The sequence below is a fragment of the Pseudophryne corroboree genome, chromosome 6, assembly GCF_028390025.1.
Source record: "Pseudophryne corroboree isolate aPseCor3 chromosome 6, aPseCor3.hap2, whole genome shotgun sequence".
NCBI classification, from domain to species: domain Eukaryota; kingdom Metazoa; phylum Chordata; class Amphibia; order Anura; family Myobatrachidae; genus Pseudophryne; species Pseudophryne corroboree.
In genome coordinates, this window is record NC_086449.1 from 808,759,171 (window position 1) to 808,771,800 (window position 12,630).

The 12,630-nt window shown below is 46.1% G+C and overlaps 1 protein-coding gene across 2 annotated transcripts in view; it reads right to left on the reverse strand.

The window, feature by feature from the left end:
* NUP205 (nucleoporin 205) overlaps positions 1-12,630 on the reverse strand; it is a 136,984-nt gene that overhangs the window by 46,121 nt on the left and 78,233 nt on the right. For both annotated transcript variants that reach the window (XM_063929009.1, XM_063929008.1), the window contains exons 13-18: positions 8,913-9,095; positions 8,731-8,778; positions 7,645-7,854; positions 6,210-6,309; positions 5,435-5,572; positions 4,526-4,715 (exon numbers count right to left, since the gene is read on the reverse strand). In XM_063929009.1, coding sequence (XP_063785079.1) covers positions 4,526-4,715; positions 5,435-5,572; positions 6,210-6,309; positions 7,645-7,854; positions 8,731-8,778; positions 8,913-9,095 — 869 coding nt within the window. The remainder of the gene's footprint in view (positions 1-4,525; positions 4,716-5,434; positions 5,573-6,209; positions 6,310-7,644; positions 7,855-8,730; positions 8,779-8,912; positions 9,096-12,630) is intronic.

Here is a 12,630-nt window from a genome sequence, read left to right on the forward strand (position 1 = left end):
GCTCTGAGATGAGCTATCATCACCAACATCACTTTGGTAAATACCCGAGGCGTTGACAAGAAGCCAAACGGTAGATGAAATGGTTAATGGTTGTGGCGTTTTGCAAAACGCTAGAACCTGTGATGCGGTGACCAAACCGGAATGGGTATTGAAGATCAAACGCAATTATCCAATTTTGTGGCTCCAAACATGCAAATACTAACCGCAGAAATTCCATTTTCAAACTGCAGTAAGTGACTTGCTGATTGAGACTGCGACGGAGCCCTCTGGTTTCGTTACGCCAAACAGAGGGGAATAAGTAACCCTGACTCTGTTGGTGTACCATGCCTGGTAATAAAAACCGCTGAAACCAGCAGAGAGTGAATGGCAACCTGCCAAAACGTTCGACAGAGGCAGTCTTGTCCTTTAATCTGTAAATAGCGGAGACATCCATGAGTTGATGTCTGTAAACCCCTCCAATGTAACATGTAAAGACGCGCTTCCCCAATTAGAAAATGGAGATGGGCTAAGAAGTCGTCAAGCCACTGGCTTGTTGACTGTAGCGTTCTGTCGTTACAAGGCGTGACTGTTTTTGTACCACTGCCTTGAAAAGACTGAAGTCTAAAGGGATTAAACGCCGGAACAAAGTATTCCGTTTTGATACTGGAGGCGGCAATGGCTGAATATCAAATTTAGGACCAAACATTTGGCCTTGTCGTGCTGAAACTAGCGACGATGAAGAGTGAGAATCGACGTAACCGGCGTTAGCAGAAGCTTTACAGATATACTTTGCAGCTTCTCATTAACAGTGATCGTCATTGTTTCCATACATAGAGTCTAATGACCGAAATGTATCTTGGGTCTTTATAATGTTTGACACAGACGAATTCCCAATGGCGGATCGTCCCATTTAGATGTGGAAACGGTTAAATAGTGTTTAGAGTCTACTTAGTGTCTGTAAAAATTGAGACATTGACTCACTGGGTCTTAGCAATGCATGTTGTCAAAAACCCCGCACTATCTGAGTGCTGGTCTAATGTACCGTTCTCACTTGTAGTTATCGCTGTGAGATTTGACATAGAACCGTCCGACTGCATTAAATTAGAAGACCAGTTAAATAAACACTTCGTTAGAGCTGGCGGACTGCCGCCTGTAAAATTATTTTTTAGTCTGCGCTGGAGCCTTACTCGCTATGCAGACAGACACCACAATAGGCAACGGACAAACACTTGCACGACTTAGTGATTATGTGTTATATATATATATATTTATTGCTGAACAGCATATTTTTATGCTGAAAAGCAGTTCACATGGGCAGCCTATGTGAAACCCGAACCAAATTCCCACTAACACCCCTGCGCCTCTGGTGGCTTAGAGATGTAGGGCAGGAATGTTCCAGAATTACAAACTGGAAAACAACAGGAAGCATGGTTAAAATGGCCCCTTTGCCATGCTGACTGTGATAATTACAGAACAAGTTACAATTGTGTGATAATCACAGGCAGGGTACACCACATGCTCTATGAATATAAATACAGACATTAATATATAGTCTCAATAGCCTATTATACAGCAATAATATAGGCTCAATAGGCTATTATACAGTGATAATAACAGACATTAATATAGGCTCAATAGCCTATTATACTTAATATAGGCTCAATAGCCTATTATACAGCAATAATATAGGCTCAATAGCCTATTATACAGTGATACTTAATATAGGCTCAATAGCCTATTATACAGCAATAATATAGGCTCAATAGCCTATTATACAGTGATACTTAATATAGGCTCAATAGCCTATTATACAGCAATAATATAGGCTCAATAGCCTATTATACAGTGATAACAGACATTAATATAGGCTCAATAGCCTATTATACAGTGATAATCACAGATATTAATATAGGCTCAATAGCCTAATATGAAACTCACAGGACAGGTTACAATACATGCTCTGCATTATTTACAGTGATAATCACCGTTATTATAAATACCTGTTACCTATATATGGCTGTACATACACTGTGGCTGTATAGGTATCCGCTGTACTCCGGCAGATTCCACCGCCCCCCTTCCCCCCCTGTAACGCTGTGTCTCCGCGGGGAGCCCGGGAAGACTTGCAGGGAGGCCTTCTTGCAGCCCCTTAGCGCTGGCACTGATCTGCGGGTGGATGGTGCTGGGCGGCCGGACGGAGCGGCGTCTCGGTTATCACCCTTGTTCTTAGTGCAGAGTAAGCGTGTTATCACCCTTGTTACCGCTGCGGGTGTATGGCGCTGGGCGGCCGAACGGAGCGGCTGGGACGGGCGGACGTAGCGCTGGAGAGAATGTCTGGCAGAGGTAGCAGCTGGGCGCTGTGGCGGCCGGATGAGCGGCGGAAGCGGCATATTAAACAACCCACATAGCGGGGCGGCAGCCTGCGCTGACCGCCCCGTTCCCCAGCCTACCTTGCTCTGTATCTGTGATCATGGCTGCGACGGGGCTTCTTATATGTAAGCTCCGTCCAGCTCTCCAGTCATGGCTGCGACGGGGCTTCTATGTGTAAGCTCCGTCCAGCTTTCAGTCATCTTAGTCATGGCTGCGACGGGGCTTCTATGTGTAAGCTCCGTCCAGCTGTTGCAGGAGCAGTGGGCTGCCTGTGGCTGTGAGGGTGCTCTTTGTGAGGACCGACACGCCATGCGCTGCCCGTGCAGCGGCACTATCCCGGACCCATGTTTTTCTTGAAACTGGGAAGGGATGTGCTATTAAAAAAAAATTTAAAAATAAAAATTAATAAAATCTTCCACCAAGTGTGGGAATCCCACAAGCCGATGTTAGTGCTTTGAGCACAGAAAAAACACTGAGGTCGTACACTGAGGTACTCTGGGATATGGAGGGGTGGAGAGTTCTAAATTTAAATATTCAGTGCCTTTGTTTCTGCTACGCCGTCCATATCCCAAGAGTACTCCAGTGACCCCTAGTGGATGAAAAAGAAAAATGAAATAAAATTGTGTCTACCTTTTTTGTGTTGACCATTTCCATGACGACCTTTTGACCCTATCGACATTTTCTACAGTCTACCTATTCTATGTCAACCTTTTGACTCTATCGAACTTTTCACCCTCTCGACCCTAATGCATGTCGTCCATTAGTGGTCAGCCTATTTACTGTAGACGTTTGTAGTGTAGATCCAATAATCCACACCCGTCCTGTTCTATCCTTTCAGATTATACATACTGTAAAGATATGAGGCAGAGGGTAAAACTGTATTTATTTATAGCGTTTAAAGTACTTTTTATTCCTTTTGTTCCATTATCTATCTGGCTTGTGTCACTATTACCCCATGTGCGTGTTCATTCGTTAACCTATATATTCTGAACTATAATCTTACTCAGGTAAATACAGGTGGGCTGTGACCTGGCACCTAGTGCTGTCATGTTATGTTATTGTAGGAGGATGCCAGTCTGTGTATGAGGGTACAAGTTATCATGAATAATCCTGTGTAACCCATCTATGATCCTTATATGGTCACACAGGAAATACATTTGAGGGCCAGGTAACATCTCTATGAAGATGCTCCTCCACAGGGGACAATCAGGACTAAAACCAATTTCCCTGTCATTGTTCCTTCTATTTACTGTCCTTTGTTAAAACTGGGCCTCTCACAGACAACTCGGATCCAGCATGTGGTCAGCAGGAGAAGGCCAGCTGTGGGAGGGAGGAGGGAGACACCTGAAATGGGATCCCACCAATCAGGAACCTGTGTCCTCCCCAGGTGAGCGCGGCATGATGGGCATTTGGAAGGTTATAAAAGAGGTTGCGCAGGTCAGCTCCTGGTGTTAGTTGCAAGTACTCTGGCTAAGGGGTGATTCTCTGACAGGGTACCCAGTGCTGTGTGGACTTACACATATTTACTCCTACATGGACTTATACAAATATTCTCCTGTGGACTCATCTGCTATCACTACTGTGCGGACTCAGTGATAGTTCTGCTGTGTGGACCTGTTTATCTGTAACTTCTGTGTGGAATTGCTGTGGACCTAAATCCTCTACTGGGACTTACTATCTGGACTGCTACCTGCGTATTGCTCCTGGGCTATATTTACCTCTGTCTCCTGTGTGATATCTATTCCTGTGTGCAGTGAGAAATAAACCGTCACTTTGGTTTCATCTGCTCTGTGTCTGAGTGGTTAGAAGAACCCCGTATCCTCACACATACCCTTGAATACATTCCTAGGGGTAGATTCAGTTATGGGCAATGCGTGTAAAATGCCATCAAAGCCACACCGCATTGCCTACATAATACTCTGAAATCGCAGTGATCTGTTTGCAGCCCATATGCGTGAACTTAGTCACGGGCATCACCCGTTGAATTGAATTGACCCGTAAGCTATCAATGCTGAAGTCCTGAAAGCATCTAAGCACAAGTAAAGTCTTTATGGGAAAGGTGACTGTTATAGGGAGAAGTGACTGATACGGACGCTAAGAGTTTATGGAGCAGTGGAGGACTCAGTTGTGACGTAATTATCCTGACATATCACTCCAGACGAGACCTTTCTCCCACCTGGCAATATTCACCACGTGATCTGCCTTCTTAGACCTCGGATTGATGCCCTGCAGCAGCTGTTCCAGTGGGGTGACAATCAGAGAGAGGTGGCTCCCTCGCAGGAAGTCCATGAAGCTATTCTCCTTCTGGAACGTTAAATTCAGGAGCATGAAACAGCACATCACCGCCTTCTCCAGGTGCTTCTTACCTGGGAACACAACACGTTATTATCAGTTCTGGAATACATCAGGAGTCGTAGTACGGAAATTCAACAACAGTCTGGTCTGCGATGGAATAAAGTGCTGCGTGGTGCAAAGAGGGAAGGAGGAAGTCCTCCTTAAAGACGTACAGATAGACCGATGTTGGACACCCCCTTCACGTACACCTCAAATAAGCAAAACTACAGCTGCAGTAACAAAAAATGTTGGGTTTGTAGTTTTTAAAGACTGAAGACATTTAACAGGTTGGAGAAATGGAAAATGTGTTGCAATTGGTCAACTGAAGGACAGAGACTTGCTGAAAACGGACCTCCTTACACACATGGAGAGGAAGTGTCAGCAGATTGGTGTCTGTTACAGAGGAGTCATCACTATGGCATGGCACACGGCAGGGGGTGGCAGGTCCTGGGCTGTTTTAGCCAGTTGCGGCTTTGGCTTTGCAGGACCTGATGAGTACCGACCAACTTACTGCACTGCAGCCTTTATTACACAACTAGACATTGTGTGTCCAGGCACCGGAGTGACTATACACAAGTCCTACAGCTGCTGTGCTGGTCAGTCTCAGCTTCCGCCACTAGAGGCCCATATGAAATCCCCCTTCCTCCGCTACACCAAGGCTAAAAAGGCTAGGCACAATAACAGACTTGTGGAGGTCAAAAATCCCTTTAAATCTGTTTGTCTCTGCATCAGGAGGTGCTAAAGACCGTACCGGGAAATGGGACGTAGGTGTCCAGTTGGGTGACGCCTTCTTCCAGCAAGCTGAGACACAGCTCCAACATGGGGGACTCATTAAGGAGATGGTGCATCAGACTGAAACCAGGCGGCTTGAAGGCTGCCTTCTCTTCCCCTGCAGAGAAACAATCAGCTTCATTCCCAAACACAGAGCGACAAAACGTAACAAAGAGAAAAATCTAACCCAATAAACATCTAGCATTATGGGGGGTATTCAATTAAGTGGCGTATTTTCGACTGGTCGAAAAAACGGCACTAATTCTACACAGGGTATTCATTTTCGGGCATTTTTTTTTAATCCATTTTTGCCCATGCCGTTTCACTTTTTTTGTTGAATCAGCATGGGTGAAAAATGAGGCAAAAACGAGTGAAAATGCCCGTGAATTCGCCAAAACACGTGTATCGGCTGCGAATTTGCAGATACAACGGTTTTCGCCAGTGCTGGACCAGTTTTTTTACCAGTCGAAAAAACGGCACAGGCATTGAATTAAGTTGAATGTAAATTCGACCTAAAGACAGGCGAAAAGTGCAGTTTTTTCGACCCTAGTGGATGATAAACGGCACCAATTGAATACCCCCCTTAGATTCTAGATACACTTTCCTCTTTTTCACTCTAACATTGCTGGCGGTGATCTTTGCCGCATCTGTTTATGATGGGAAGTTGTGTGCATTCTATATTTCGGAGGCGGCCTTGCACAGTATGACTACAGGAGTACATGCTGGCTTTAAGATTGAAAAGGGAATACACCTGCCTTGGGACTCCACAATCTGGTCCACAAAGTCTTCAGGTTGTGGCTCGTAATCTCTCAGGAGCTTGTAAAAGACGTCAAGCACAGCTTCTGCCACCTCCCACTGCGAGGAACAAATCAAAAAGCAATTTAATAAAAGAAGAAAACACAAAGCGCACTGAGAAATCATGATCATGCATGAAAAGGTGTCTGCGGAGAAAAGGAAAACCAATATAACGACGTATATTACAAGCTCACTATATTTATTAGGCGTTGAAACAAGACTAAACAGGACAAGTATTACTTTATTATTTGGTAGAGATACAATATCAAACTAAAATAAAATAAAAAACATATGTGATGTTTGCAGGATGTTTGTTCTCCCCACGATGTACTAGCCATGAGTTTATTTTGAGTGCTCAGGTTCCCTGTCACAGCTGTGGCCTTGCCAAGCTAAATCCATGTAGGTCGTCCTACCAACATAAGGTGACCCTGAAGTAGAATGCTTGGTATGGCTCTTTTTGAAAATGTATCGGAAGCTTTGACATTCGACAGCAACCTTATCACTGGATGCTGGCATTTGTCGTCACAACTGCCCAACTCCAAATGGCAAAGGGATGACCCATGTTGAGGCCCTCAACTACCACAGGAGCAACCAATGTGATTCTGGCAACAGGCAGATTTATCCCAAATTGAGAGGAGCTTGTTCTCAAGAGCCTAGTAAAATTATGGAACCAATTAGACCCAGAAACTGAATTTCTGGGACTCAAGTGCCAAGGTCCACAAAGCTACATCCGAGACCCTACCATCAGCAAAAGGTCATCCACACGTGTGTGGTATGGAAGGTAGATAGTAAGTAAGTCAAGTGTCTAGGTCGACCACTATTGGTCGACAGGTCAAAAGGTCGACATGAGTTTATAAAAAATAAAAAAAATTGGTGTTGTTTTCTTCGAAGAGTGACCAGTAACCCCAATTAGTGTACACCATGCTTCGGGCACAGATTACCGTTCCAATCGTAGTCCACGTGGATCGTTAAGTATGAAAATGTTTAAAAAAAGAAAAAAAATGTGAAAAACTCATGTCGACCTTTTGACCTGTCGACGTAGAGAACGGATCCCCATCCACATACTCGATATCAGGATTTTGGTACTTACCGATAAATCCCTTTCTCCGATTCCACAGGGGCCACTGGAGTGCAGTTACAATGGGGATATAGTAGGCAGTAACTGGGAGCTGGCACTTTAAATTTATAACCATGTGACTAGCTCCTCCCCTACTATGTCCCCCCTACTATGTCCCCCCTCCAAGTCAGTCTTTAATTTGTGCCCAAGGGAGCTGATTCACTCTTGGGTTTTCTCTTTAAAAATTTTATTTCGCTGGACCTCAGGAGAAACAAAGTACATTAAGCTGAACTAAGATTTGGCAGGAATATACAATGATGGACAGGCAACACGATTACCTTTTCTGCAGGTCTCCTGTACGCTCTGGTGCGGAACTGAAGAAACACGGCATCACGGAGAAACTTGAGGTACGGCTCAAAGCCAGGGGCTCTTAAACCAGCTCCAAGATTGGATGGAAACGAGGCTTCCACCAAAGTGCCGATGAGCTGGCAGAAAGCTCGGGTAAGCGGGTACTCCTCAAACCGGGACTCAATTTCATTCAGTTCAACCTTTACAGAGACACAACACTTATATAACTTCAAAGTTAGCAGTATATTCAACATTGTATACTTTAATACATGAGAAGCATTGTGGGGAAAGACTTCTTTCTTCAGAAGATAGAAAGCGATCTAACGGAGCCTAAATTGGAGCGGGAATCGCAATTCAATCAGAGCCGAAGAGGGCCTATGTGCTGTTACAGATGTACAAAGCGGCCCCGGAAGGAACTCAATAAAGTCCAGTATAATGGTGGAAGGGGGCCAGGCGTATTTACTGCAACAGCAGTTTCCTGGTCCACTAGTCTTTCTCAGCTACACTACTGGAAAAGCCTATGGTGGTCATTCAGAGTTGTTCGCTCGTTAGCGGTTTTTAGCAGCCATGCAAACGCTATGCCGCCTCCCACTGGGAGTGTATTTTAGCTTAGCTGAAGTGCAAACGAAAGGATCGCAGAGCGGCTACAAAGTTTTTTTTGTGCAGTTTTAGAGTAGCTCAAAACCTACTCAGCGCTTGCGATCACTTCAGACTGTTTCGTTCCTGTTTTGACGTCACAAACACGCCCTGCGTTCGCCTGCGTTTTTCCTGGCACGCCTGCGTTTTTCCTGGCACGCCTGCGTTTTTTCGAACACTCCCTGAAAACGGTCAGTTGACACCCAGAAACGCCCACTTCACGTCAATCACTCTGCGGCCAGCAGTGCGACTGAAAAGCTTCGCTAGACCCTGTGTGAAACTACATCGTCCGTTGTAATAGAACATCGCGCATGCGCATTGCGCCGCATGTGAAGTAGTGCCGTTTTTTTTGCCTCATCGCTGCACAGCAAACGAATGCAGCTAGCGAACAACTCGGAATGACCACCAAAACACGTTGATAAAAGATAACACATACGTACTTCAATTCCCGCTGCCCGTCTTCCGGGAGGTCTCACAGTTTGCAAAATCTGCGGAGCAATTTGAGAAACTATTGGCAAATACTTAAAGCGTAAACTCACAGCGGCAAGCACATGAAACAGTACACAGGGCAGTGTAAACTTACGGCAAATGGATAAGTAACTGAACAGCGGTTATCATATACCTGAGTATACTCCAAGGATTGCCAGAGAGAAGAAGCTATCACCGGAGATTTCCCAAATGCGGTCAGTGTTCTCAGCAGCTCCGCCTTCAGGACGGGAGCAATACTACACTGCAGCAGCCCTAGGATCACAACCACTGGCGTCCACTGGGCGTGATCACAAAGAGCCATGCGGGCACTCTCACTCTAAGAATAAAAACGACAAGCGGTCACATATAAACAACCAATGCAGATCACAGCGTCAAACAAACAGTGTAAAAATCTAAGGGGAAGATGTACTAAGGTGATAAAAGTGGAGAAGTGAGCCAGTGGATAAGTTGCCCATGGCAACCAATCAGCATTGACGTAACATTTATAATTTGTATACTATGAAAGTATACAGAGCAGCTGATTGGTTGCCAATGGCAATTTCTCCACTGGTTCACTCTTATCACTGCTTAGTACATGTCCCCCTAAATATGAATTCAGAATTCAACTTGTGCGTGACCTATAGTGGAGGGTGGCGGATGTCATTTACCATCTCTTCTACAAATGTAGTTTGCTTAACATAGATGAGTAGGTCAGTCAGCTGCGCGGTTACAGAGCTCTGACTGCACCTTACAAGGGTGTATATGTGGAGAATGCCATGGTTACACTTTAAAATCCATATTAAAAATAAGAATTTACTCACCGGTAATTCTATTTCTCGTAGTCCGTAGTGGATGCTGGGAACTCCGTAAGGACCATGGGGAATAGCGGGCTCCGAAGGAGGTTGGGCACTCTAGAAAGATCTTAGACTACCTGGTGTGCACTGTCTCCTCCCACTATGACCCTCCTCCAAGCCTCAGTTAGGATACTGTGCCCGGACGAGCGTACACAATAAGGAAGGATTTTGAATCCCGGGTAAGACTCATACCAGCCACACCAATCACACCGTACAACTCGTGATATGAAACCCAGTTAACAGTATGAAACAACAGAGCCTCTCAACAGATGGCTCAACAATAACCCGATTTAGTTAACAGTAACTATATACAAGTATTACAGATAAACCGCACTTGGGATGGGCGCCCAACATCCACTACGGACTACGAGAAATAGAATTACCGGTGAGTAAATTCTTATTTTCTCTGACGTCCTAGTGGATGCTGGGAACTCCGTAAGGACCATGGGGATTATACCAAAGCTCCCAAACGGGCGGGAGAGTGCGGATGACTCTGCAACACCGAATGAGAGAACTCCAGGTCCTCCTCAGCCAGGGTATCAAATTTATAGAATTTTGCAAATGTGTTTGCCCCTGACCAAGTAGCAGCTCGGCAAAGTTGTAAAGCCGGGACCCCTCGGGCAGCCGCCCAAGATGAGCCCACCTTCCTTGTGGAATTGGCATTGACAGATTTTGGCTGTGGCAGGCCTGCCACAGAATGTGCAAGCTGAATTGTATTACAAATCCAACGAGCAATAGTCTGCTTAGAAGCAGGAGCACCCAGCTTGTTGGGTGCATATAGGATAAACAGCGAGTCAGATTTTCTGACTCTAGCCGTTCTGGAAACATATATTTTCAGTGCCCTGACAAAGTCTAGCAACTTGGAGTCCTCCAAGTCCCTAGTAGCCGCAGGCACCACAATAGGCTGGTTCAGGTGAAACGCTGACACCACCTTTGGGAGAAACTGGGGACGAGTCCTCAATTCTGCCCTATCCATATGGAAAATCAGATAAGGGCTTTTACAGGACAAAGCCGCCAATTCTGAAGCCAAGGCCAATAACATAACCACCTTCCACGTGAGATATTTCAGATCCACGGTTTTTAGTGGTTCAAACCAATGTGATTTTAAGAAACTCAACACCACGTTGAGATCCCAAGGTGCCACAGGGGGCACAAACGGGGGCTGAATATGCAGCACTCCTTTAACAAATGTCTGAACTTCAGGTACTGAAGCTAGTTCTTTTTGAAAGAAAATCGACAGAGCCGAGATCTGTACCTTAATGGAGCCCAGTTTTAGGCCCATATTTACTCCTGCTTGCAGGAAATGCAGAAATCGACCTAGTTGAAATTCCTCCGTTGGGGCCTTTTCGGCCTCACACCATGCAACATACTTCCGCCATATGCGGTGATAATGAGTTGCTGTGACCTCTTTCCTGGCTTTAATAAGCGTAGGAATGACTTCCTCCGGAATGCCCTTTTCCTTCAGGATCCGGCGTTCAACCGCCATGCCGTCAAACGCAGCCGCGGTAAGTCTTGGAACAGACAGGGCCCCTGCTGTAGCAGGTCTTGTCTGAGCGGCAGAGACCACGGGTCCTCTGAGATCATCTCTTGAAGTTCCGGGTACCACGCTCTTCTTGGCCAATCCGGAACCACGAGAATTGTGTTTACTCCTCGCTTTCTCATTATTCTCAATACCTTTGGTATGAGAGGTAGAGGAGGGAACACATAAACTGACCGGTACACCCACGGTGTCACTAGAGCGTCCACAGCTATCGCCTGAGGGTCTCTTGACCTGGCGCAATACCTCTCTAGTTTTTTGTTTAGGCGGGACGCCATCATGTCCACCTGTGGACGACCCCATTGATTTACAATCATTTGGAAGACTTCTGGATGAAGTCCCCACTCTCCCGGGTGGAGGTCGTGCCTGCTGAGAAAGTCTGCTTCCCAGTTGTCCACTCCCGGGATGAACACTGCTGACAGTGCTAGTACATGATTCTCCGCCCATCGGAGAATTCTTGTGGCTTCTGCCATTGCCATCCTGCTTCTTGTGCCGCCCTGTCGATTCACATGGGCGACTGCCGTAATGTTGTCTGACTGGATCAGCACCGGCTGGTGTAGGAGCAGGGATTTTGCTTGACTTAGGGCATTGTAAATGGCCCTTAGTTCCAGAATATTTATGTGAAGGGCAGTCTCCTGACTTGACCATAGTCCTTGGAAGTTTCTTCCCTTTGTGTCTGCCCCCCAGCCTCGTAGGCTGGCATCCGTGGTCACCAGGACCCAGTCCTGTATGCCGAATCTGCGGCCCTCCAGAAGATGAGCACTCTGCAGCCACCACAGAAGAGACACCCTGGTTCTTGGGGACAGGGTTATCAAGCGATGCATCTGAAGATGCGATCCGGACCACTTGTCCAACAGGTCCCACTGAAAAATTCTGGCATGGAACCTGACGAATGGAATTGCTTCGTAAGAAGCTACCATCTTTCCCAGGACCCGCGTGCAGTGATGCACCGATACCTGTTTTGGTTTTAGGAGGTCTCTGACTAGAGAAGACAACTCCCTGGCTTTCTCCTCCGGGAGAAACACTTTTTTTTGGACTGTGTCCAGAATCATTCCCAGGAACATTAGACGTGTCGTGGGGACCAGCTGTGACTTTGGGATATTCAGAATCCAGCCGTGCTGGCGCAGCACTTCCTGAGATAGTGCTACTCCCACTAACAACTGTTCCTTGGATCGTGCCTTTATTAGGAGATCGTCCAAGTATGGGATAATTAAAACTCCCTTTTTTCGAAGGAGTATCATCATTTCCGCCATAACCGTGGTAAATACCCTCGGTGCCGTGGAGAGTCCAAACGGCAGCGTCTGGAATTGGTAATGGCAATCCTGTACCACAAATCTGAGGTACTCCTGGTGAGGATGGTAAATGGGGACATGCAGGTAAGCATCCTTGATGTCCAGGGATACCATGTAATCGCCCTCGTCCAGGCTTGCAATAACCGCCCTGAGCGATTCCATCTTGAACTTGAATTTTTTTATGTATGT